At 38.3% G+C, this 27,414-nt stretch overlaps 1 protein-coding gene across 1 annotated transcript; it reads right to left on the bottom strand.

The window, feature by feature from the left end:
• Positions 1–5,716: 5,716 nt before the first annotated feature.
• On the bottom strand, positions 5,717–27,135 carry CAT (catalase). The gene is made up of 13 exons (XM_075048316.1): positions 26,854–27,135; positions 21,544–21,715; positions 20,426–20,536; positions 18,857–18,987; positions 17,807–17,911; positions 16,624–16,749; positions 15,057–15,248; positions 13,964–14,116; positions 12,661–12,799; positions 10,041–10,171; positions 9,283–9,390; positions 8,573–8,659; positions 5,717–8,108 (listed from the first exon to the last, which is right to left on the bottom strand). The coding sequence occupies exons 1-13, from the start codon at positions 26,917–26,919 to the stop codon at positions 8,043–8,045; spliced, it is 1,587 nt and encodes a 528-aa protein (XP_074904417.1). The 5' UTR covers positions 26,920–27,135; the 3' UTR covers positions 5,717–8,042.
• Between the last annotated feature and the right edge of the window lie 279 nt (positions 27,136–27,414).

Below are 27,414 nucleotides of genomic sequence, written 5' to 3'. Positions count from 1 at the left end.
TCTTGAAATCGGAGGTCCAGGACAGACAGTTTCCACTGGAAATAATATTGAGAGTTTGAATTTAAAATGAAGTATTTTTTCTGATAAATTCTCTCTGGAAAAGGGTATGTTTTAAGAAATATCAGTCTGTGTGAAAAATTTCATTTTATATATGGAACCTCATAGTAGTAGCTAGATGTCAAGTAAATGAAATAAGCACATTCACTTTCTTCTATGTTATAAAGCTGAATGGTAAATAATAAAAAAATCTTAATCTTTAAACAAGAAGCTGTGTCTATTAAAATGCTGACAGATCTTAGCCAATTTTTTATTGTATAATCACACTGTTTATTTTGTGGAAGTGTTGAAACTATTCCTCATCCTGCAGTCTTCACAAACTTGTACATATATGCCTATCAGATGCATAACTTCACTAAAAAAAAAAATAATCTTGTAACTTGTTTTAAATCTAAAGAGCGAGCAGCGTTCAGAAGCAATGAGTGTCAAAAGCACCTTGGACTCTCCCCATATGCAATAAGTAAAGCAGGAAAAATGAGCAGAGATTTCTTCGTTCTTGCTTTTCCAACTTCCCCCACAAAGCCAAGAGCATTGTCAAGACCCTGTAGGCAATAAGAGCTACTATTAGGTAGAGCTACATTGTTTCATCTCCTTTGTATGTGCCAGTTTTGATTTTCCCCCTCATCTCAAGCTACACAAAAAGTAACAGCAGAGTTATTGCCTTATTTAACTGGGTTTAGCAGAAAGATTAGAGGAAAAAAAATGCAAGCGAGGCAAACTATGTTAGACTCCTGTTAAAGATTATGCCTTTAGGCAGAGCAACTATTGAGTAACTGAAAGCAGCACTGGTTTGGCCAGCTTGTTTGCCAGGGTCTAGGCACCTGGTACTTGAGCAGAGCCAGCTGGGAACAGGTCGTGCAGACCTCTGCTCAGGCAGGGGGTCAGCCGTGCGCCATTTGGGCAGGTATTCGCTAAAACAGTCAACAAAAGATAATGTTTGATCAAACAGGTGATTTACTCTGCATATTTTCCTTTGATCTATTATATCAAGGCAACGATAATGGGAAGAAGCAACATGTTTTAAAGGAGTTGTTTTCTAAAAGCGAGGAGGAATCAAAAAGAAGGCTGGACCTGATCTATGAAGGTGAAGTAACGGCAGCGGACTGAAAAGAGCGAGCTGAGGGGGAAGCGAGAGATGGGTGTTTGGGTTCAGGTCTCCCAGCAGTCTGTCTCCTAGACACCCTCAACCCTTCACAGTCTTACAGACCAACACAGTCCAAGTACAGAAAAAGAGATATTAACTTCCCCAAGAGCTCAGTTACCCATTTATTCACACATTTCCAATGGCAACCCCAGCAGCATCTGTGAGTGAAAGCCAGAATTACGGCTGAAAATTCACCCAGCTACCACCCCAGGGAAGGCTGCCTTAAGGCATTTTGTATTTTCATTCTGTGTGGGGAGTGTTGCAACTTAGTCTGTAAACAGTATCTACCATCATCCTTATTCCTCAATAATTCTTACAACATATATGCACAAGGTCAAAGATAGATTCCTGAGACTTAAGTGCAGAAGAGAGATGATTCTTCCCCAGCTATTTGTTTGTAGAAGAGTGTATCCACTTGTGTGTCAATGCCATTGCTGTCAATCCTGATTCAACAATCACTGTGAGACAAGCATTTATTGCACTGAAAAAAAAAGAAAAAAAAAATCAATAAAAAAATAACAAAGTTCCCAATACCGGTCAAAGTTTTAAAGTGGTGAAATCTGAGAAGAATGAGCAAAGAATAAACACTGAAGTTCACAAACACAGCAAATCCATATAAAGCATTTTTGTGATTAATCACATGCTATGAAACAGGAAATGAAGTTTTTCTTCTGACTTGTCCCATTATAGCTTTACAGTATTTGAATCGGATCATTGGATCCAACTTTGATTATAGCAACCAAGCAAAATGCCTTTTATAATCTTGTAATGGTTTGAATGAGATGGATTAAGATCAAGGTGAACAGTTCTGAGGTTTTTGAGAAACTATGAAGACATAGTCTGCAAATTCTTCTGAAAAAGACACAAAATAACCTGTGTCTACTGTTCTCTTCCAAGGTAGAGAGCACAGTATCATCATTTAATGAAACAGGTCAGGCTGCAACTTAGAGGCTGAAAAATGTCACCATTAATCTTATAACAGTACTAGACCTCCTTGATCCAGCTACTTTGCTCTGGTAAGCAGGATGTAAAAATAATTTACTTTTTTTTATTAAAAAAAGTACAACTATCAGTTTACTAAGCTTTAGTGCATGACCTGAAAATAAATGTCAGCACAGCTCCTGAGGGCCTGCTTGCTTTCAGACTGCAACGCAGTGAGATTTCCAGCTGCACTAGGGTTGAAGTTTGACTTTGGGTGGAACCCCACCATGACAAAGGTCAAATTTTTATCACACAACTAAACTGTACCGGCTCTACACAGCAATCCAGGCTGTAAAAGTGTCATCGTTACCAGTGAACAGAGTTATCAGGCTGCTTCACTTATTATTTTTACATCACTGCCTCATTCTTTAGCCTTGATGATTAGCTTTCCCTGAATACATGAATATACAACCCATTACAGCCTTTTGCAAACGTAGGGCTTTTTCAGGAATCTTCTTCAGTCTAAATGGCCCATCCTCACAACTGAAATCATCCTGAATTAGAAGAGAACCTCAGAACTTCTCACGTGGGAGAAGTGTTCACAGGAAAAGGACATTGATACTTTCTTAAGGGGACAGAAGAGAAAGGGAATGCAACAGATGCTTTGCAGGTACCTTAAACAGCTATTTGTGAGAAGATGGTACAGCATGGATTATAAAGGCCTTTAGCTCTTAGTCTGGATTCAAGAGCTAAGTGGGAATCTAGTAATTACAGACAGACAAACCACAAATCCGGCAAAATTGCCTTAATTTCATTTGCAATCATCAAAATAGAGCTGTACTTTTCCCAGTTCTGTCCAAAATGGCCTTATGCAACTGCTTAAGTTACATCCTCAACATCAGTTGAGTCAAGGCTATACTCAATCCAGCTTTGCATATCATGACGACACAACTGTGAGCCCAAACATCAGTTCAGATTAAGTTCTGGAGTATTGCCTGGGAGGAAAGGTCAAGCTTTACCACGCACTGCATATCTTCATGTAACCTATTATCTGAGAAATAAGAACATGCAACATATCACTGGATCGATCCACTTCTGCAGTACTGGTTTGAAGCCCCAAAGCCCACAGCAAACAAAACTCAAAAGTACAGAAAGAATCACAGAATGGGTTTGGGTTGGAAGGGACCTTTAGAGGTCATCTAGTGCAACCCCCCTGCAACGAGCAGGGACATCTTCTCCTAGATCAGGTCGCTCAGAGCCCCGTCCGACCCGACCTTGGATGTCTCCAGGGATGGGGCATCCACCACCAATCTGGGCAACCTGCTCCAGCGTTTCACCATCCTCACTGTAAAACATTCCTTCCTTATATCTAGTCTGAATCTAACCCCTCTTTTAGTTTAAAACCATTATCCCTTGTCCTATCACTACAGGCCCTACTAAAAAGTCTCCCCATCTTTCTTATAAGCCCCCTTTAAGTACTGAAATGCCGCAATAAGGGCTCCCAGGAGCCTCTTCTTCTCCAGGCTGAACCACCCCAACTCTTTCAGCCTTTCCTCATAGGAAAGGTGTTCCACTCCTCTGATCATTTTTGTGGCCCTCCTCTGGACCCACTCCCAATGGGTCCACATCTTTCTTGTGCCGAGTTACAGAAAGGTTTGACTTGAGGCTAGGGTATTATTGCCTTTAAAAACCTGCAGAGTTAAGGCACACGAAGGCTGAATGATGAGTTCTGACTCATACTGCGTGCCAGAATACCAGCCCATGCAGCGCGTGTGCATCCAAATTAGACCCCTCAGGACCTGCTCACTTACAACTGGGAAATACAGTCACGGGGCACACACCCGTCTTCTTCCCATACCCTTTTTCCCCTGAAGAAGACTAAGCAATCCCATATACTCACCCACCTCCTGGCACAGCCCATTGCAACAAACGTCCACTGAGATTCTGGAATCCGCTGCTGCATTTGGCTACTCAAGTCCAAACATTCTGGAAAAGGGAAAAATGACCTAGGAATAAAGGGGAAGGGCCCATGAGATGGAGAGGTACTCCGGGAGAAGCTGTAATTTCCAAAACGTAAGTCTCGAATTCATTCCCAATTCCACTGTTACAGATGTGCATCTAAAATAAAACAGTAATAGGAAAGTGTTGAGCAATTCTCCTTTACACATAACTGAAAATTGTATTGCAACAACCTGTCAAAGGAGTATTCGATTTTACTTGAGAAGAACACCAAGTCAAAACACAAGTGAGATTGTTTACATGACAAGACACAGTCTTTTTATTCTCACAGTAAGTAGCCATAATTGGATTTATCACCTTGTGTATTTGAAGAGCATTATTATTCTTTCAGTGTTGCCTAACCCTCTCAGTGCCTTTTGAAAAAGACAAATTTTACTGTATACTACTTGTCACAGTCGGTTTAGCAGCACAGAACATAAGTCAGTCTTTCAAGCACAGCTACACTGAAATTTTGAGTTTTCAAAACAAAGGTAGCTGCAGAAGGTACATACTACCCACCTAGCCCATTCTGTCTTCTCAACATTACTGCATGAGATGTTTCCTCTCTCCTCCTCATTCCCTAGTGCTTGATTTTCTTTTCTGACTTGACACCACCCAAATTTTAGCCTAACCTCTACTCTAAACTAGTATAAATCGCAGTAGAATTTATTAGTGATGATCATTTATGGGCATAGTCAGATAAAGGCCACCTGGAAAAAGTTAATAAAATAGCTGTCCATGTTAAACGCCCTACTAAAACCTCCACAAGTTCATGTCACAGTGCCCTTTCCACCACACAGTTGGTAGGTGTACTTATCCACTGTTTTGGAAAGGTTACCTTACAATGCACAATGAGGCACGAGGCACACAGTTCCTTACCTGTGAAACAAAAAGTAGAGATCTAGGAACAACGTACTGCAACAAGAAAAGCAGAACTGAACATTCAGGTAATACAGATGTAGAATAAATCTCTATACTGACAGCTTTTTAAAAGGCTGTGTGGTAGCTTTGAGACAAGTGCTGTATTTCAACTCTGCATATTCTGTTAACTTAGTAAGAACTGTCCTTCACTAAAATTTGAGTGAAATGTGATGAAAAAAAACCTTAGATAGATAACCTCATGACAATTCTGTAAATTGCCACCAATGATTTTAGATCAAAAGATTCTTCAGCAAACAGAGGCTTAAGACAGACATCATCAACAAAACCCACAGTAAAGCAGGACAACAACTTCTTCCCATCCATACAGTACACACAATTGTAGGCACTGCTGTACCACAGACGTGAGCAGCATTGCCTGTTCTGAAGGCATAGGAAATTAAAGAGAAGGTTCCTAACAAGTAATTTCACATATCAGAGCTGAGCAGAATTTAGTGCTTGACCCCTACATGCGAATTCCAAGCATCAGCACTGAGTCCAAGGCCTTTGCTGGCAGTCAGGGCCTGTGCAGGGCAAATAACGAAGTTCTGAAATAGACGCCAATTACCCAGAACAGCCTTTGCATGATCTCAAAAAAACAGGTGAAGGTATGAATTTCCCATATTAAAATAAACTATTTGAAAACAGTCACACAGAAAACAGACAACATGCTGCCAAGAGATTTTTAAATTCAGTTTTATTTCAGAAATAAAAGAGGAAGACAATATAATTCATTCAGCAGACACAACAAAAATTAAAGATTAAGCCTTGCTTATTCTTTTCCAAAACTCATTAGGGTTCTATGTTCCAGCAAGAAATATTCCCACCCATTCATGTAGCTCTTCCAGCTCCCACCTGTCTGATCAGGTAAAAATCCAATTGAATCCCAGAACAGAGTAGGCTATCAGTTTGTATTATTTTACTGCGTCTGTATCACAGCTTATTTTTCACAATAGACTGGTAGATGAATGAGATGGAGAAGTAGCTTTCTACAATTTAATGGAATAGCTCTTAGTATCTACTCTTCTTTATTTATCTGCCATCACTTCTTGGAATTCCAGTTCACACTTAAATCCCAAATCAGAAAGTACTCCTATTCAAAATACAACTCAACACAGACCCAGAAATGCATTGAAAAGAAAAAAAAACCTGCTATGATTTGACATTTGTGTAACATTTGCTTGAGCTAAGCGCTAGTAGCTGGGCTCTGAAATCTTTTGTATTATCATTCGTGCTTTTTCCAATTCAAATGCTCATGAGGCAGTGTCAGCAGGCAAACAAGGAAAGCAAGTATCTCAAACGAGGAGTAATGCTGTGCAACTGGGATCTGCACTAATTACACATACACACTTATCTTTCTCTTTGGCAAGGGAAGAGGAAGAAGTAGCAGGCAGATAACTAGCCAGGACTTTAGATGCATGGTGAATTGCCTGATCCTCCTGAGCACACTTCTGAAACTCTTTTGGTCTGTTAGGACTAACTTCAATGTGCAACAGGTATGACAGATTTTTTTGTTCAAAACTCCAACAGTCAGCTTGGACACTAATTACCCCATAACTGGGTAACAATTTCCAAATAATTAGCTAAGAAAAAATACTAGGTGGGATTTTGGCCCTTATATAACAGTAGTTTAAGCCTTGGTTTTGTTGTACGCTTGCATAGAAAAGCACTCAGATACTGACAACATGTTTTCTTAGGCGACCACTACTAAGATTCAACCAAGGTAGTGTCCAGAAATTCCATAATTATTATTTAATTATTGCTCTAAGTTCTCGAATATAAACACTTCCATTCTGTGCCAATTAGTAAGATCTGATTATACTCCAAGACTGAAGACAAAAATAATATTACTAAGCTAAAGAAACTCCTTCGGATCTAAGGAATAACAATAGGGAACACTTTTCAATCCAAAGAGTTCCAAAATCTTTTGCACTGATTAACTAAATTGCAAACACTAGGCAACATTACAACATGCCTAAAATCAGGTTTTATACGTATATCTAGCTATGGATACCCACATTCACATAAACATGCCACTTCAATTAAAGTCTAACTCTGAAAACTAGCTCTGGCTTCATCCGTAGATAGCAATATCAGATTATGGCAGTAAAATAACAGAATTTCAGGAACTATTGGGAATAGTTTTGAAAGTGCTTGAGCTGGAATTTGGCAAGATAAAAATATTCATGCATTTGGAGGTTAATTCCTCAGACACTTGGAAAATTAATGTTTTTCTACTTAATTCTTACAGATTAGAAAGAACAGTTCCCCCCTAAAGAACTGTAAGATGCAAACAAGTTAGTTGTTGTAAAGTGTATGTAATAAGAAAATATCCTTTCCTATCTCTCTTAGGTCAGTTATATTCCAACCTACCATTATTAAGCAAAGATTATCTTAAAATATATATTGGGAATAAAATTTACCTATGTTCAGATAGCTAGTTAGCTTCATTTTGATCATAAGGAATGAGACATAACGAACATTTTACCCAAACTACTACATATCATTTTACTTCTGGAAGGTCAAAAATGAAATTCAAAGCAAGTGTCGACAAATACATACAGATAACTATTTTATTAGAAATACTGAGCAACGTCAACTTTTTAACATGAACAAGTTTACCCGTAAGGATAATCACAGTATTATTATAGAAGTTCTATTGTGTGATTTAGCCAGGAAAGTTTTACGATAAAAAATGAAACAGTATTTTGATTCATCTTATGTTTGTTTCTAGAAATGAAGACAACTTTTAATCATGAATTTCCTTAGAAACACCATATGTTGTTAATAAGCAGTAAAGAACTAGTGTTGAAAGGCACTAGGATTGTTAGCTTGTGTTACCTAGTTTCCAATACAGATACAGGCACTTGAAAGCTTAATAAATCAAGCCTGTAAAACACTTCTGTATTTGTGCGGAAGTCTGCTACATTCATGAACATCTTCAATAGGTTGTTCTGCAGTTGTAAGGACGCAAAATTCATAGAGGAAATCTCTGCAGCACACCTTACAAGTTGGATCTTTCTTTGGCAGACACAGGAGATGTGTTCTGTGTGTATGTCCTAATTATATCCTGAAAGTAATACAAAAGAAATATTCAGAGCAAGTTCCATTAAAAGTAGTTAGCAGAACTTCAGAAAAAAAATGAGCACTTGAAGCAACAATGTTGATATTCTCTGCAACAAGCACTGAGCCCAGGAAAGGCTTGTGGAAATGTTTTGTTACCAAGAATGGGTCATCATTTGGTCTGAAGAATCAACCTGAACACATCGCATATCACATATATTTATCTTCAAGAAGCCTTAAAAAAAAAAAAACCAACTGGAACAAAGTAATTGTACATCATTGGTTAATCAACATTTAATTAAACATAATTAGAGTGATGTTTCCTCATTTTGTAATTCTACATGCACCAACTTCTCCCATTTAAACCAAATGGAAATCAAGACCAATTTCTCACTTAGTTGGATTTACAAAAGAAGCCAAGACAATAATTCACAGTCAGTCAAAATTCAACTACAGAAATCATTAACATACCTTCTTCCCACTTTCAGCATTGTATTTGTCCAGCAAAACCTGAATACGGGCACCATAGTCAGGATGAACATCAGTGAAGTTTTTCACCTAAAGAGAAAGACAGAACAGAAAAGGCAACAAGAACTTCTTCCTCCACTTCAAATGTGTTCTTTAATACCTTTTCTGCTCTGTGGCCTGCAAGCAGTACATATCATAAGGAAGAAGTAGATGAAAACCTTTCCCCAAAAGTTTAAATCTGACAGCCAGAAAGGAGCTACAAACATCTTCAAACACTATTTCTATTATCTCACATAGACCTCTTTCCTGATTAAAACAAAGTTCCATTGGGAAGGATAAAGATCCAATCACTCCCTGGCACTCACTGCCTCCTCCTTGTTTAGAGCAAAATATTACACTGGCAGTCACCTGATTTTTAAAACACCAAGCTAAACACATAATGACATCTTTGATGTTCAACATCAATCCCATTCTTCCCATCAGGAAAAAGTGACTTTAACATGTTATACATTATTTATGTTATATTATGCAAATAGGCACATATTTAAGTGTTCTCTACCAAATTCCTGCATAAGAAAAATCCAGAAGTTGCCTTCTCAGATAAGAATTCCTGATCTTCCTTTCCATAAGCATATTGCCATTTTGACAAAGTTACTAGACTGCAAAAAACCTGGAATAAAGAGCAAAGGCTAAAAACCAAGCAGGCCACTTACAGCTCTCTTCTGAATGAAGAGTTGTGCATCTTTAAGATGATCAGCAATATTTTTACACAGCCTTTGGCGTTCATCCTCCTTCAGCACTTTGGTATAGAATTCTCGCACCTTACAATTGGAAACAAAGTTTTAGTTTGAAATTCCCCAAAGCAAGTCATTCTACCTGTAGCAGCCAATAATACTTACTAGACTTCTAGGATTCATTATTACTGAAAAAAAATAGCTTTCGCTTACTAGTTGGGCAACACTTAAAATACTCAAAACACTTAAACTCAAAAGGCAACCAATTGGGCGGGGTGGGGGTGGCGTGTGTTTGATTGGTTTTTGACAAACCTGCTAACAACTCCTTCCATTTCTAGCTTGAAATAACTGTTGCTTACTGAATTAATGAAAACAAATATTGCTGTCAGGGTCCAATTTAGGAATTCATCACGACATTACATGTATACTCTAGTTTGCATATCTGCAGATGTTAACCGCAAGATGACAAAGTCACAACCTCTAGATACCAGTGCCCAGAATATGGATGGCAAAGGTCTGTGAGAACTCACTAACTGTCCTGTCAGCAAAAATTCAGTTATTCATGCAATTAAGCTGTATGGAGGTCTTCCAAGCTCTCATGAGAGCTGAACTTCAGATTATCTCAGATGCTTCAGAGAGGAGCCATGTCTGAATGATTCTTCTTAATATTCTTCAAACGCATCCTATAAACTCATCTTATGTAACAAGCAATATAAAGCCTTTTTCATACATCATACCTGAGTCACATTATCTTCATTTGCACTATTGAAGCGCTGCACATCTCCCGAAACAGACATACGGCTCTCCTTTACAAAAGGCTGATCTTCCGGACCAGTAAAACTATTTGGATAATAGTTTGGGGCTCCACCTGAAAACAAACAAAAACAACCCCACAAAACCAAAACAGTCAGATGCCAGGTCTCTCAGACTAAGTTAGAAGACAGAAAACGTTCTTTGCCTAGAAGAACCTAAATCAATTACGCAGTTATAATTCACTTCATTAAAAACAGTTGTCAGCATTTTTCTGTTCAAGTACAGCTCACTATCAGGAGCTGTGTCTTCAAGCCAGTGCTTATCAGCACTTGCAAACAGAATTTGAATAGCTTTTTGGGGGGAAAAAATTAACTTGTTTCAGAAATAAGGAGATCTGGCCACTCTCACAACAACATTGCTCAATTTTAATAGACAAAGTCATGGAAGTTATTCAAAGTTTTAGTCCAACGCAACATGAAAATACACTGTCATCTGCATATTTGAAGTACTACTTAACTATGCAGCAGGCTTATTTTAAACACATAATGAATTTACAGAACTGCATAAAGAGAAACTTATTATCTGTTCTTGGACAGAAGCAGCGGTTCTCAAGTTCTTGTTTTCCAAACATTTCCCTCTCTTCCCTCAGCAAGTATTAGAATTGATAGCCCAGAGGAATACAGTGTTTTGGCATGAAACATAGCTTAAGTATATCCTTGTTTACTCTCAGGTGTAAACAGTCATTACCGGGCAAATGCTGACAGAACATAACCTGCTGAACAGAGGCAAAGTTAAAGCTCTAGTCTTGGCATTTATATTCTTGCCTTTCACAATCTCTTGGAAATCAGAAAGCAAAGCAGTTTAACAAAGTGGACTGAGTAGATGAAGGTCAGTCTTTAAGTTTAAAAAAATACAAATGCAGATTTCTCAAAGACATTTAGGTCACCTCTTATTTTTAGAATAGATTTTTACCTAGAAGTAGAAACAAAGAGGTACTAATTAACTTCTGTGAAATAAGTTCTCTGGCATGTTTCTTCATTTTAAATAATTAATATTTCAGAATTTTTTCATTTAAGTCCCTTTAACAAGCATGTTTCTATAAGTCTTTAAAGGAACATAAACTAGGCACATTACTGAATTCATTTGACTGGGGGTGTTCTCCTGCAAACCCCTTTTCTCTTAAAAGGCCTATTTGTAAGTTTTTAAACACATCTTAAGCTTCGCTTGGTTTTTATGCTGTTAAACAAACTCCCCATTTGCTGTCAAAACATTCAAACAAAGTCTCCTTTCCTGGATTAATAAGAGACACATACATCCATTCTAAACAAGTATGTAAAGATGACAAACATTCTACCTTTCAGGAACTAAGAACCCCCATGCCCCCCTTTATCACCCCGTTGTTAACAAAATTAAAAATTAGCCTGTTTGTACCAAGTAGAAGTTACATACATCAAACTGAAAAACACTTAGAGACTTATACAACTTCAGTCTTGTGTGAAATAGTTGATAAGGAACATCCATATGCTTCTTTTAAAGTCTTAAAAATAGACATAGAGAATGCATTCTGTAATCTACACAAGCATGCTTATGCTTTACAGCAGAATACATGTACAAGACCGACGAGACATACAATGGATACACAACTAAGAGCGATGAAGGCAATATAACATATTCAGATTTAAGAATGCTTTCAACAAGATCCCTCAAACAAGAGATAACAGGATAAAAGTCAGTATCTTGTCAATCAGCATCATATCAAGAACACAGGAAACAGAGGAATAAAAGGTCACTTTTTGTAGTAGGAAGAATTAATCAGGTAGACCCTCCTCAAGGATCTGTGTGAGAACTAGTACTATTCAACACATTCATAGTTACCCAAAAAGGGAGCAAATAATAAATTGACAGTTTAGCCTCTGTGAACTTTAACTTAGTCAAAATCAAAGCTAGCTATTTATACTGACACATAATTTCATGATACCAAATCAGTGGATGAAAATTGCTTTTCTGAAAACAATTTTATTTGCAATGTAATTCACATGGGGAACAGAAATACATGCAATTTTATGCATGCACAATCATGGGTTCTAAGATATGTCATTACCTATCACAAAACAGTTCTTTAATTTATTTACAATAGTTTGAAGTAAATTACTTTTTGATTGCTGCTAAGCACTGAATGAAAGAAAGTATTAGGAATGGCACATGGACAAATTCAGGGCACTCTACAGAAAAGAGCATTTGGTGGATTTGTAACAACTGCAGGTGAGGCCTACTAAAGTCAAAAAGGATCTAGTAATATAAGGAAAGGTACTAAAAAGTTGACAAATATTATGAGAGGTAAGGAACAGTTTCCACATAAAAGGAAAAAAAACAGACTGGCAAGTCTGAAGCTCAAGAAGTTATATAGTGGTGTTTGAGTTGCGGGGAAAAAGTCACAAGAGACACTGAACGGTTGAGGAGAAAAAGTAGCATTTCTTATAGCATAATAAATAATATCCAATAAAATGATCTGTTTAGTCAATATCTTAAATCCCCCATGAAGACAAAAGAATTCTGCAGTACATGCATAAGTATCATTATATTTAAAGAGACTTCCATTACTACCTTGGTTGTCAGAAACGCACATTGGTCCATCCCTCTGGTAATTGGCCACACGAGCTCTGAAGGGGCAGTTCACAGGAATTTGTAGATAGTTAGGTCCCAGACGGTGTCTATGAGTGTCAGGATATGAGAAAAGACGACCCTAAAACATTTACCACAAACATTAACTACTACTTGCTGAACGAGATCACTTAAGTGGTATATCCCAATTCAAAGCACTATACGTTAAAGCGTGAAAGGGAAAAGACCATTTCCTTTGCATATATATTCTTGAATACTTCAAATTATGTCCAAAGTGACACTGAGCCACAAACTAACTTTGCTGGAATACCAGTGAAGAATGGCAGGTTGAGTTGCATTTGTGCAGATTGGGCATTTCCTACCAATTTCAGAATGCTAAACCTATTCCGAAGCAGGAAAATGGTTACACATGTAGAGATGAAAATGACTGTAACTGTGCTAAATATCACTAAAGAATAATATAATATTTTCCTACTTATTTTCAAGCTTAGATTTAAAAATTGATTACATCTGAAATACAGTAGTCCCTTATTTATTAACTGAACCGAATTTGAAGCAGTTCTAGCGATATCTGGATGCCAAGAAGACAGACTGATTCTGAACATGAAGTTTGTGGGAACAAAGAGAGCCAAAACAAAAGAACTGCATAATGGTTCAAGAGTTTATCCTGTTAAAACTGTCAAAATACTTTCTTGTTTCCACAGATATCATTTGAAACAACAATCTGATTTTAATCTGAAAAATCATAACATGCAAGCATCTGTGACTCTGCAGATAGTATAGTCTACTGCAGCCAGTCTTATCAGATATTCTGACCTGTAAAAAAATCTGATACTACTTCTAGAGAATAGTCTTGCGGTTTATATCAGGGATTAGTTATATCTGTATTTTAGAACATTTGAGGTCCACCTCTCACACTCCTAAGAGTATATAATTGTAAGCTATACTCTAAAAGCATGAATAAATATGCACTGCTGCTATGGTTTTATCCCGTAGTTCTCAGAGTGACAGATTTCCCCATCAACGTTGATAGTTGTTGCAGATGCCCTCTAAATTCTAGATTTTCTATTCCTTTAGTTTTTTCCCGTTCTCTTTATATTTAAATTTTGGATGAGTACATCAAATGGTGATCATTAAAAATCAACCACCTAAATAAATAAATAAATAGTTGCTTTCCATCTGTCAGGTTTACTACTGCTACACAAACAGGAATAGGAATGCTTTCATAAACAGCAAAGCAAACATAATGCTCTTCAGGTAAAATCTTATGTGCATTGTAGCTTACCTGCAGCATTTTATCAGGGCTAGGTTCAATACCAGGTGGCATGTTGCTAGGATCATATGCCATCTGTTCCACCTCTGCAAAGTAATTGACAGGATTCCTGTTCAAGACAAGCTTTCCCACAGGGATGAGAGGGTAGTCACCATGTGGCCAAATCTATAAGACAACACACACACACACACACATTAAAATCAACATTATAGTATTATGCAATTTAAATAATTAGTAGGCAGCATTTGCTTGATTTAAGTCTTGATTGAGAAAATACATTACTGAAGAAATTTATTTTTTGCTAACAAACATTGAGAAATGTCTTATTTAAGAGTCTTTTGCAATTAATACAGAGTATTAATGCAACTTATTTCACCATCCCAGCATAATCTCAGCACTTGAGTACTTAAATGAAATACCCACAATCACTTGACAAACTGCCTAGGAATGCAATATCATCAGTGGAACTGGTAGCATGATTGTTTTCAGCTACTTCAAAATGCAACTAGTTTAACTAGCCTTTTCTTTGGTATATTAGCTTTTCAAGTGTACTTTCAAGTTTAAAAGTCTTTAGCCATTTTGGGAGAGCAATATTAGTGGAATAAAAAAAAGTAATAAACAAGTTTACAGTCTTTCAACAAGCCATTCCTTGGAACAGCAACTGGAAGTCTGACAAAATCAGAGCAACAGTCAGAAGCTATGTTATCAACAACACTCAAAACTAGCGAGCTCAGGGTGTGACTGTATGATCTGAGAACACACTTCAGAAGCCCAGTGCAGCTGTAATGCACAGGCCTGGAATCAAGCTCTATCCATATTTCACTGAGGAAGAGTAACATCAGATATAACATCAATGTAATTTCATCTCCAGAGTTTCTGACTCGTCATGACCATATAATAAAGGGTACGCTTAAAAAACACAAGGGAAGAATAAAAAAAGACAGACTAACTTTATTGATGGGCACTAGTAAGAAAACAGTGCTACTCCATGGAAACTGTTACACTTTTTTATATATAAACTCAGTTCTGGCATTTGCTACATTTTGATCTCATGACCTTTCTTAAACTAGCTGAAATTTAATATTCACAACAGCATCAGAGATACCTTAGTTAAATCAAAAGGATTAAATGGAAACTTCTCTGCTTCTTCAAATGTCATAACTTGAATGTAGAAAGACCATGACGGATAGTCCCCCTTGGCAATGGCATTGTAAAGATCACGTATTCCATAATCAGGATCAGTAGAAGCCAATCTTCCTGCTTCTTCAACAGAAAGATTTTTGATGCCCTGGTCAGTCTAAAAGCAATAAAAGCAGTAGCGCCAGTTACAAAATGCAAAAAGTATTACAGAAATCATTAATAAGAATGTGCTTTAACAAAACTTATAATCCAAGATTGTGATTGTCCATGTTCCAATCCCCAGTAATTTGGGTTCAGAATAATAGCACATTCAACAGCTGCCTTCCAGATAAAAATTAGTTCTCTGATAAAAGTAAATTAAATACGTAATGCTATACCACAGAACGCAAGACATCAAACTTGAAGGTATGATCCCTGCAGCACATCAAGTAAAGAGGTTTCCCCTCTCCCCTTACAGGACAGAGTGCTCCTTTGCTGTCCCATCATCCCACCTTTTCCTACAGATCACATGCTAACAAAGTGAGAAAACAGTTGCAGCCCCAAGGGCTGAAAGTTCTGGATTCTACACAAATCTCAATTTTCCACCCCCCACCCCTATTTCTGTGACATCTTTAGCACTAACTAAAATCTCATTTTAATAAGCTTTTGACAACTTGAACACTAAAAGCTGCTACACAATCACTCTTAGTTTAACATAATGGTTTCCAAAGTCTTGCTTCAAAGGTAGATGTCCAGCCTCCACTAAAGTCTAATGAGGTAAGAAGCTGTGTGGCCTTTAAAACCTCAAAGGGAAGCTGTTTTCAAGCAAGATATGCTGGAGACTTTTTTCTCACAAAAGTGTGGAAGTTATGTGAGGTTCTGTGAGCTTCAGCTTCAGAGCCCTTGGAAACAGAACTTTTATATTTTGGAATACAGTTGAGGTCACCTTCAAAATACTAGATCAATGCAGCTCATATCCAGAAGATAAATGGGCACAAAAACCAGATCTGGACTGAGAGAACTTTTACCTGAAGGAGCACCTGTTGAACCCAAACTACTGTGTAGCCATGAACATGAAACAGGAACATATCACACACCGAATAAAATACATTTCCAGAGGGCTAGAGGATTCTTGCATCTGCACTGAATGATAGCAAGGGAGTCTGATAGGAAGTTCTTGCACAGCTTCACACACAAAACACCTAATGGTATGAGCCTGAAATGCTGAGCTAGATACTCAGAGCTCACCGCACAAGTAGACTGAGTTGTCCAATAACAAGAGACAGTTCCCTAAAGAAGAGTTCTTTATAGTCTAGTAAATACCTATTATGTCGTAGCAAGAACAATGATGTCAGTCATATTTATTAAAGGCATGCAGCCAATATAAAAAAACCACACACACCTTTTTGATTGAGTCAATGCACTAACAAGTCTTTTCTGAATTAAACTTGAAAAGTCACAGAACATTTTTAGACAACCAACCTGTTTAAATTGTTTTTTTAATCCAATATGAGGTATACTTCCAATAGATAACTGGAAAAAAATATCAATACCTTCACATGGAATTTGCAATAAACTGCTCTTCCACTAGCATTAACCAGTTTAAAAGTGTGTGATCCATATCCATTCATATGGCGATAACCATCAGGAATACCACGATCACTGAACAAGAAAGACACCTGAAGAGAAGGATCAAACAATATTAATGGACTCACCAGATCAAGGATAAAGTGACCATTCAAGACAAAGCTCGTTTACTGCATTAATATGCATCACTGGAAGCTATCTTAATGTTATGCATTCCTTGAAGAATTTCTAGTTTAAGTTTTAAGAGTGTTAATGAAATAAGACTGCTTTGGTTTTGCACAAAGAACAATTGTGGATTAAACCTGTGTGAAGTTTTATGCCCACATGATATATTTGGTGAAGACATTAACCTAGCGAGAATGTTATGATTTGCCCTGTAAGCACAGAGGAGGTAAGCATGGATAATTTAAGTTACACATATAAATAACAACTCTTCCCAGGTTAAAGACAAAATCTGAATACTGAAGTCCTTAACAACTAGTTCTTCAAAGTCTTCAAGCAATAAACATACCACCATTTAAACATATTCAAAATGCTCCTTTTCTTTTAAGTTTATGATCACAAAAAATGCTTGCGGTGGTACTTTTTCCAATTACTAATTACTGGAAGGCTTCTGCATGAACCCATTTTCTTTTAGAAAAATTACAACTGCATTTTTAATTTTATATTAGCCTTTTTTGCATATCATTCTTAGATACAAATACATTTCAATAATTAGAATGCACTGTTAACTCCAGTCATTTTTGGAGTTGACCTAATATGCTACACAATATACAGCTTTAAATAAACTTATATGTGGTAGCATTATTTTCCCAGTATTCTCATGTTCTCCAACATTAACACTTTGCTGTTCACCAGTACCTCCACTGCTTTAGTGTTAGAAAACTTAGCAACTTCCCATTCATCCCTATATAAAATACAATTATGAAAACAGAAGAATCCCACCCATTTCATAGACTCTTTAAAAGAAAAAAGGGTAGATACACATACTAGTAGCCTTAAAAGTTATTGTAGGTCTTTCACCTTTACTGTTCCTAAAAGATTATGTAGGCTTCTAGATAAAACATAAGAAAGAGATAGTTAAAAATATATGCTTGTCATAACATGATTTTCTTAATCATACAAAATAAAGTCAAAGGAGAACCTTACTTGATGCAAAGACTCAGGGCGAAGACTCCAGAAGTCCCACACCATGTCTGGATCCTTCAAATGAGTCTGAGGGTTCCTCTTTTGGCTATGGATGAAGGATGGAAACTAATTTGTCCAGAAGTGGAGGAGGGTGGAAGGAGGGGGGAGAAAAAAAAAACAAAAGTTCTGTAACACCTCCAAATTATATAGGGTATACTAAGCAACTCCTGGTACAAAACAAAACAAGACAGTTTTTTCAATACACTTAACTATGAAAGGAATAGCACACGGAAAGATGAGACAAAGTTGTAAGATCACTGAAAAAAATCTTCTATTGTCATACCCCTCCTGCAACCAAATTCATTCACAGACCAGTAAAATTAGGGTAAAGCAAAACATTTACAATTAGGATAAACAAGCTGTTCAAAGCTAAAGAATGCTTTCATTCATTTTGGGACCGATAAAGTAAGAGGAATCTTTTCAAATTTGTGTATCTGAATTCTACTGAATATCTGGCTCATAAATGAATACAGAGATACCATAAAATATCTGTGCAGAACTCCTCCACTCAAGGAAAGCCCCTCTACTTACAAAGTACTGTTAAACTTATACTAAAAACAAACAAACAAAAAAGATTTAATAAAAAGAATTTGCAAGAAGCTTTTAAAGTGAAAAGTCTTTCCCCCGCCTCCAAATAGCCTCAGAATGAAAAAACTGTCTACAGAGTCAAACAGCTAATTTGAACACCAGTGAAACTGATTAGATCTGAAGTTAAAAACACGATAATGTATGTACTTGCTGGCTATTCTGCTGTGGCATATGCACTAGCAAACACAAAAAAATGCGTGCGCTATTTGTGGTATGAAGCCACATAAGTAATCAAGCATTAGTTCTTAAATGTATGTATTTATTTAACACCTTTTCAAGTCAAAAATGTTCAGAACATCTACCAAACAACAAAGTTGAAACGTGTCAAAACAACAGCTTTTGCTTCTCAGTGAAGCAAGAACAAGATGTGAACAAACTTTTGGACGCTTTCACAAAGTACCGTCATCTTTTGTGCTTACTCACCAACATTGCATCCCGAATAAAGAAGATGGGAGTATTATTTCCCACAAGATCCCAATTACCCTCTTCTGTATAAAATTTCATTGCAAAGCCTCGAGGGTCACGAACTGTATCAGCAGACCCAGATTCTCCAGCTTGAAGAAACACATGAACATATAGAAGTGTTATAATAGGAAATGCATACAAATTGTAAGCATAAAAACATAGAGCTTGAGAACATGCCATAAAATCTTAAAAGGGTGGGGTTTATTAAAGTCTTTTCTATACCAAGGAATTTTTGGTGTCTTTTCAACAATACTTCAGGCACTGGAAGTTTCCAAACTGTGAACAGGCACCCACCCAAGCATTCGGGCCACAGTTAAAAGAAAGAAAAAAACCAAGTACTTTCCACTTGAAACAATTAACAGTGGAATTTGCATTATCACTAACAGAGACAACACCAGATTATAAGGCTGAATCAGCTAAAAACATATTAGTTTCTATGCATCAAATGCCAGTGTGAAAGCTCTCATTTGGAAGGTAGCAATCTAAATAGCGTGCCTAATAAAAAGGGAATTTATTATAGAAGAGTTGTAACCCTTTTAATTCCCCTCCTGCTTTATTCAAAACAGTCCTTTTGCTCTGGTATAAAGTTACCCATTGAAAGTGCCTACTGCAATACCCGAGCAAAAGCCTTCCAGAAATATTCAGGAACAGCTAATGATGAAATAACAAGGACACTCATTCTCTCATTAAAAATCGTGTACTACAGAATAGCTAGGAAGAAACATGTTCAAACAGAGCAGGGAAAGGAAAGGTAACGATGCAACAACCCACTTCAGCACACAGTCCACCAATCAAACTCAGCCACATGTCTTTCCCCAGTGTAACATTTCATGACTCCTTAAGTTTTGGTGACACAGAGAAAAGCCAGTAGGCCAAACCCAGCAGCTCCTTGAGCCTTGCTGGACTACTTTGTTCTCTCCAATACTACTCCCAGAACTGAATCCTCATTAGGATTTCTCTTCTTTTAAATACAGATAAAGTAGTAACACATACATTTTGAAAGATCATTTTTCTATCAGAAAATATATTGATCATAATGCATGTTTTAACTAGTATCATTTAAGGTTTTGCTAGTTTATGCATTCAGCTCTTCAAGAAACAAGAGTTTATTTGTGGAAGATTGTTTATTTTTCTTTGCCTAGTACTTACTTTACAGCATTTATCCGCAAAACATTCCCACAGCATAAGAGATTATAGGTACTTAACTTTCAAGTGTTAAACTGCAGTATGCAACTGTTGATTATGAACCATCCAGAAACAAAGCAACCTTTCTGTCAGGAAAAAAAAATAGCTCAGGCTATCCTTCACTCACATTCCAGATGGAAAAGTGTCTACAGAGAGCTCTGACAAAGATGCAGAAGCTGCTTAAGGTCTTACAATTTAAATGAAATTCACAGAAGAGGAACTGGTTGGCAGGAAGCATTTCAAACTACCTTAAGTACATTAAGTGCTCCACAATGCAAACATTGCTATCAGTGTAACTATGGCACACACATAAGAAGATACACAATAGCTTTAGAGCCTTACCAACAGTGGAGAATCGTATAGCAATTGGAGTTCTTTTTCCAATGTGTTCAAACACTTTTGCCTTACAATATTGGGTAATATCATGAGTGACTTCAAAATAGCCAAAGGCTCCTGAAGAAAAGTAATTTCAAAATATCAGATCTAGATACCTTCCTTCCACTCACAGCATATCTGTTCTTCTATTGTGGTCCAACACACAACTTTAAGTCAAAAGGAAACATGGAAATATACCAGTTTAAACACAGTTCATATCTATGTACTAAAACACTCAATTTATTTTCACAGAATGAAATTTACTTAACACAAACTACTATTTGCATGGTGCTCACTCTCCCCTCCTTAACTGATTGTTAACAGTTCCTAGCAGCAACACAGACCTCATTTCTGTATAGCAGAATAACAGACTGTAGCTTTTTGGATGGATGCTCTTCAGCCAAGATTTGCATATCTATCTCGGAGCAAGACAAGTATTTCTTTAATCCTTACAAGTATTGCAGAATTTTTGGTCTACCTGTAAGCTGGATGAAGCAACAAAGTTCTTCCCACCCCCACAGAGGAATTTTTCCCATGTATATTCACATTATAAATTCAGTCCCATGTTTTCTTCTTCTAGGGCAACACGTAACAAAAATCAGAGGTGCCAGTTCTACCCTACTAAGATCAATAACAAATTTTAAAATGAGTTGTTTTCATTTTTTTTAATTTAAATATCATCTTGCTTTGGCAGATAGATACACTGGATGACAAAGACAAAAATCTCTATCAAATAACATGCAAACACACATTAAAATAGAGATGGGTAAGTCTTCCCTTTCAGAGGAATAGGGTACTGTGGAAGAACAGATAGAGGAAGCAGAGATTACAGCAAATACAATAATATATTTCTCTCTCTCTCTTTTTTTTTTTTTTAAACAGTTTTTCAGTGCTTCAAGTTTTGGCATTGAGTTCTTTTAAACCAGGCCTTACCACTGTTGTTGATATAGAATTATTTATTATAATCTAAAATACTAAATTATAGGTAACATAATGCAATTTATCCATCACAACCTATGTGTTAACTCAAAAGCTTTTTAAAGTCTAATTCTACACAGAGAAAAAGTATGTGTTTTTAAACATACCTGCCCCTTTCGCATGCACAACTCTTTCAGGAATCCTCTCTCTGTCAAAATGAGCCATCTCATCAGTGAAAACAACATCTTGAACAAGAAGAGGTCCACGTGGCCCTACTGTCAGAATATTAAGCTTATCCCCTACAGGGTTCCCAGCACCGGTGGTCAAGACATCTGGTTTCTGGAAGCGAGAGACAGTCAGTATCACATCAGAAATTAAAACCCCTCTATATTTAAGCCACACAATGTGCATGGGTGTTCAACCATTATGTGTCACAGGACATATAAACAAGTATATAGCAAAATGACATAAGATTCTGGAACTAGTTACAGAAAATATAGATGTCTAACTACATCATCATGGTACTATATCTGGGGCTATTTAAGAAGGGGAGTTCAAGTCATGTATAACCCAAGAATGTTTTCCATGGTTCAGAAATATTACTTGTTAAGACTACCTATCTTGCTTAAAGAAAAATATGAAGTGTCAACCTTAAAACATGTCTTAAGGTTCAGTTTGCCCCCACCTCAACAGGAGAGGATGGGAAGAGAGAGAGCTAGAAAAGGAGTAGCTGCTAGAGAGTAATAAGGGAGAACAGAGACAAAGAAGGTAATGTCAGTACAGGGACAGAGGCATAAGGAAAGAGCTACAGTCACACAGCATCAAGACTGAAAGTAGACCCACGACTACTGTTGGTCTGGAAGAGCTATGGAAAATAACATAAGCAAGAGCACCTGAGGAATCATCATTCTAGACTCTTGAACCATGGAATGACTAAGATTAACAAAAGCCCTAAGAAGCCCTACTGTCAATAAATGTCCTGTCAAAAGGACAGCAAACCAGAACTTTTTTTTTTTGTTTTATTAACAGCTTTATTGTCTTTAAAGAAACTGCCCAAGATAACCCATACTTATCCTTTCCCCATTCCTTCCATAACAAATTCAAGTTAACCATTCTCATAGGCTACTTAGAGCTGCAGCATCTCATACTGTAGGAGTGACCCTATACCTGAGAAAACAGTCACTCCAAGACAACTTCAAGAAACAGCTGCTGGAACTCTGTAGCATTGAGTGTATACAGCAACTCTGTATAATTGAGTGTACTCCCACTTGCTTAAAAAAAAGTCCCAGTAGAAAAGACTTTGGCTGTATCCCATATGGGGTCATATGCTCCTCTAAGGCAACAATCCTGTTTTACTGGATACTATGGAAAACAGGAAGAAAGGTACATCAGCTCCAAACACCTGATGGTTGCAGGTGCCAGTTTTTCCTGGAGCACATTTATTGTTAGGAGCCAGGGCGATGCTTGTAAAGGACTTAGAAGAACAGAATAGAAGTTAGTACAAAGAAAAAAAAAAGTTTGCAACAGGGTGAGCTCAAATATCTGAGTCACAGATTGTGACCAGTTAACACCAAATCCACAGTTACATGTTGCACTAAACTGACATACATCCAGATGGGCTCTCTATCTGTAACATCCTAACCTCTTCTGCCAGTAGCGTGCATGCACCTGAACCACAGGAAACGCACCAGATTAAACTCACTCATCCCCTCCCGACTAGTTCTCCTTCTTTTAAAGTTCTATAAATGAGAAGGGATGGTGAAGAGAAGGAAAAAATAACCCTTAATGAGGTGGTCTTCATTATTATATCAGCAACTTTATGGGGTTCCAACTTCTATACTGACAATCCAAGTTTTGCTTTAAGTGTTTTATTTACTGTAAACAGGCAAAATTCCCATCTGTATCTCATGGAGTAGTATACTGAACTAGACTAGCCTCCAGTTTGGCTTTTTTTTTTTTCCTCCAAGAGGCAACCCACAAAGGCAGGCAAAAGAACAATTACTCATACATCTACACCCAGAGTTCTGAATGAGGCAGAGTATACAGGGAGAGTTATATCCACCTTTGTTTAACTTGGGTACACAAATAACCACATAAAAGACATTTGACAGGATAACTGCATTTCCAGTGTGTTCTTACTAATACGCAACACACAGTAGTCTAGCTGGCTTCGATTACCAAAATATCTAGGTTCTTTATTCTTCATTCACCACTTCATTAGCACAAAGCTATATGCATAAATTCAACTCCTTAAGTATGCTTGAAATCCTAGCCCACACTGAAATTTTTACAAACATTTAAAAAAGACAATATATATCTGGTTACAAACAGGAAACTGATGTTCAGAAACATACAGAAAAGTTACCTCTTTAGCATTATTTGAAGTATGCTTAAGTCAAAGGAACATCTGCTTAAATCAAAACATTATCTATAGTTTGTCAAGGGAAATATGCAAGAGTAGAAACTGTTCTCAGTATTCTTTCCACTGCTTCTATATCACATGCTTCCTACCTTATAATCTGCTCAGTTTTAAGCAACCCACCTTGACACCTACTCTAAGCCTCTGATTTGAAGAGCCCTCTCTCAGAACACGGTACAGTTTGCAGATGATGAGACTATAAAATGCTTACACATCACAACATTTTTAATTGAACTTTTTGGTCAAGAATTTTTTTCAGAGTTTGCTTAGGGAGAACTACTTTTTTTTTTTTTAATCCAGCTTCCAGCACTACCAATATTTTCATTTTATTTTAATTAGTTATGCTAATTAAAAGCTTCAAGTTTCTCACAGATAAAAGCCAATGTATTCATTTTTCTAATAATAAATTGATTGATTTTTTTTTTCGTATTGATGACTCTGTCATACTGATTTAAGACAGGCAAGCTCGCTGTAATGTGATGAAAAAGAACAGATCCTACCAATCCTAAGCTTCTGCATTTTCCTCTCCAACCTTCTTGTGTTATCATTCAATACAGAAATTTCCATCCTTCCCAGGTGTTCTACGCACACATAGAGACTTCCATTTCATCCTTGCTCTAACGCAGCCTGTGACACAAAAACTACGTGTACAGCTTCAGTACTATTTATGAATTCTGACTACTATAATTTTAAGAAAAGCAAACTTGAGGACTGGATTCTGGTAACTCTTTTTTTTTTTTTTTTTTAAACATAATACATAGCTCTTAAGACCCCTCCAGTCCATACAGCAACTTTTTAAAACCACTAATACTTATGTCATTTTGAAGCAGTGACCAAGTTTCACTCAGTCCATTGAGAAACACAAAAGCTATGTTGCATTAGAGTCTCATTTATCCTGGAGTTCTTCATAAATTCTAAGCAGTCCAGTAGCTTTAACCATGCAGTAGTAGGACTATAATGCATATACCTACACCTATGACCTTCTCCTCTACAAAGCCCTTGCAAGAGCTTGGTAAAAGAGAAGAAAACAAGAAAAAGTGTATCCTTAGTCTTAAGGAGACTTTCTGAGGCCTTTTGATTCACCTATGCTTTTATAATACCTTCTGTGTGACTACCTCAAGGGTAGAAAAAAAACATGCATACTATTTGTAAACTATGCATGCAACAAAGAATAATGGTTTGTAGAAGTAATACAGCCCTTCTCAAACCAACAGGTTAGACTGTTGTCTAAAACCCATTTCTTCTATAATGCTAACATTTAAGACTACTAGAAGTAGTAGCTAAACCCACAACTTTTTGAAACTAAAGCCACCAAAAAGTTTAACAGCTTTACGGCTGTAAAGTCTCTTTTGTGTAGGCAGACTTTCAGAAAGGCTCTTTCTAGCATTCACGTTAGAAGTACAAACACTTTTTTTTTTTTTTTTTTAAATGGTAGGATATATTTACTTTAGTTTCAGGTTAATGTTATGCAGGGCACACAAAACAAGTCCCATCAGTGTGAAGGGAGAGAAAAAAAAACCTCATTAGTTTTAAGAAGAATTCTCATACTACTTTTGGACTTGAGTTTGTTTGATGCCTATATGTTCATACGGTTGGGAGCTGCAAACAGTCGAAACCTTAAAAGATAGCAACTTTTGAATCTGTGTATGTATTTCATTACAGCATTAACCTGCCATGACAGAAAGAAGGGAAACAAAGCCAGGAGAATTTTAGTCACAGCTGTTGTAAACACCATACATCAAAGTACATACTTCCAGGCATTACTGATACTTTGCACCGTATACAAGTCACTTTAAAATTCTAATAAGTCCTCCCTATTTTCTATCTTAAGGTCTCATGACTCCTTATGCAACACAGACTTTGGGTTGCCTCCCAACCTTCAAATTAACCTTGGCCTGTATTCAAATAGTGCTTTGTTACAGAAAAGCCAACATCCATATGAAAAGTGTTACTTAAGGTAGAAAAATAAAATATTATGAAATACACTAGAATATGATGAAGTCACAATTCATCACTGAAGGTAGGTTTCGTACAGTACCTTTTAAATCCAAGGGAAAAAAAACACAACCCAAGATGACTTAACAACTACTAACAGTGGGAACTGAGGCATCCACTGGTGTCTTGCAAGACTGCTGACTAGTATAACCAGCAGAAAAAGTATTTAATGCCAAATATACATTTCTGCCAAAAAATACATAGCAGAAACTGTCACAGTGATCTGATAAAGAAGGGAAATCAGCTCCTGCAGTATTTATGCTTTTATCCAAATATTTTGGGGTATACTCCACAACTTCAGAAGACCGAGTGCCATGCCGTTGATTACGTGTTCTCATTATTTCGCTCAACCACTTGCCCCAATCCACTTCAACCTGGCAAACAAGTCTCCACATACTGCTGAGTGTACTTTATCTTTCACAGTACTCCCCAGTTACATTTTCACTGGGTTCTACCAACGTCATAGCAGAACTGAAAATGCGAATATCCGATTTGAGACCAAAAAAAAAAAAAAAAAAATCTCTGCCCAAGGACTTGCCCGCTGGGGCGCAGGCGAGCCCCATTCCTGCCTATGAGGAGAGCCTGCGGACAAGGCCGCCGTGCCAGCAGTGCTGACCGTCCTTGTCGCTCCCTGCCAGCTGGAGCTGCCAGCCCCTCCGTGCGTGGGCTTCCCCGGGCACAGCACCAAGCCCACAGCTGCCCCTTTACGGGGCGAGGGCTCCTCGCCCTCCGCCGCTCCCCCGAGGGATAACCCGGCCTGCCCCCTCCCTTTCACCCCAAGCCCCTGCTCCCTCCGGGCTGGTTTCCACCCAGGCCGGAGGAACGCCCCGGGCTCTGCGTCCTCCAGCACCGGGGCCCAGCCGCTCCCCACAAGCGGGCAATCCCGCCCGCGGGCCCATCGTCCCTCCGCCATGTCCCCCCCCCCACCACCACCACCACAGCGGGCCGGACCGTTACCGCCTCAGCCAGCCGGGCCGGACGGAGAGCGGGGCCCAAGGGCGCAGTCCCTCAGACCTCCCACCGTACGGCGGGAGGCCCTTCCCCGCGGAGCCCCGGCGGGTACCTGAGAGACCCTCTGGCTCCGCCACTGCTTCAGCTGATCCGAGGCGTCGTCCCGACCGTCAGCCATTTTGCAAGCTTAGGCGACCCCCCAAAAGGCTGGAAGGGTGGGGTGGAGAGAAGCAAAAGCGGGGTGGCCCGGCAGGACCGTGATCATTAACCGGCGAGGAGACAGGGCCGGAGAGATCACCCCGCGGGGAATCGCCGCCGCCCCGCGCCCTGCAGCAGCAGCTGGAGGTAGCGGGAGTTACCGCACCTACGGCTTCTACCCCCCCACCTCCCACAGCGCTGCGCCCGCCCCCCGCTACCTCCTCGGCCAATAGCTCTGCGCCCAGCGGGCAGCCCGAGCTGCGAATGGGTGAGAGGAGCGTCAATCAGGCCTTGTGAAGGCGGGAGGGGGGTGCCGGCGGCAACCGGTCGCCTCAGCTTGAGGGCGACGGCGTGAGGGGAGCGCGGGGTTGTCAGCGTTCCCTCGTTACTGGGGTTTGAGTGCGTGTAATTAGCTGTGTGGAGGTGTGTACATCACTTGATTTTTGGTGTGTGTTTTCAGTTTTGAGATGTCGGA

This window comes from Buteo buteo, chromosome 16 (genome assembly GCF_964188355.1).
Source record: "Buteo buteo chromosome 16, bButBut1.hap1.1, whole genome shotgun sequence".
Lineage (NCBI taxonomy): Eukaryota > Metazoa > Chordata > Aves > Accipitriformes > Accipitridae > Buteo > Buteo buteo.
The sequence above is the reverse complement of the archived record's forward strand: the minus strand, read 5'-3'. Positions and strand labels throughout refer to the sequence as shown.

Coding starts and splice junctions, on each gene's coding strand:
- CAT (XM_075048316.1), bottom strand. CDS start 26,919: ATGGCTGACGGTCGGGACGACGCCTCGGATCAGCTGAAGCAGTGGCGG. Junction 15,249..16,623: donor ATTGCAAATTCCATGTGAAG/GTATTGATATTT, acceptor TATTGCTTTTAG/ACTGACCAGGGCATCAAAAA. Junction 8,660..9,282: donor TCTTCATTCAGAAGAGAGCT/GTAAGTGGCCTG, acceptor CTTTCTCTTTAG/GTGAAAAACTTCACTGATGT.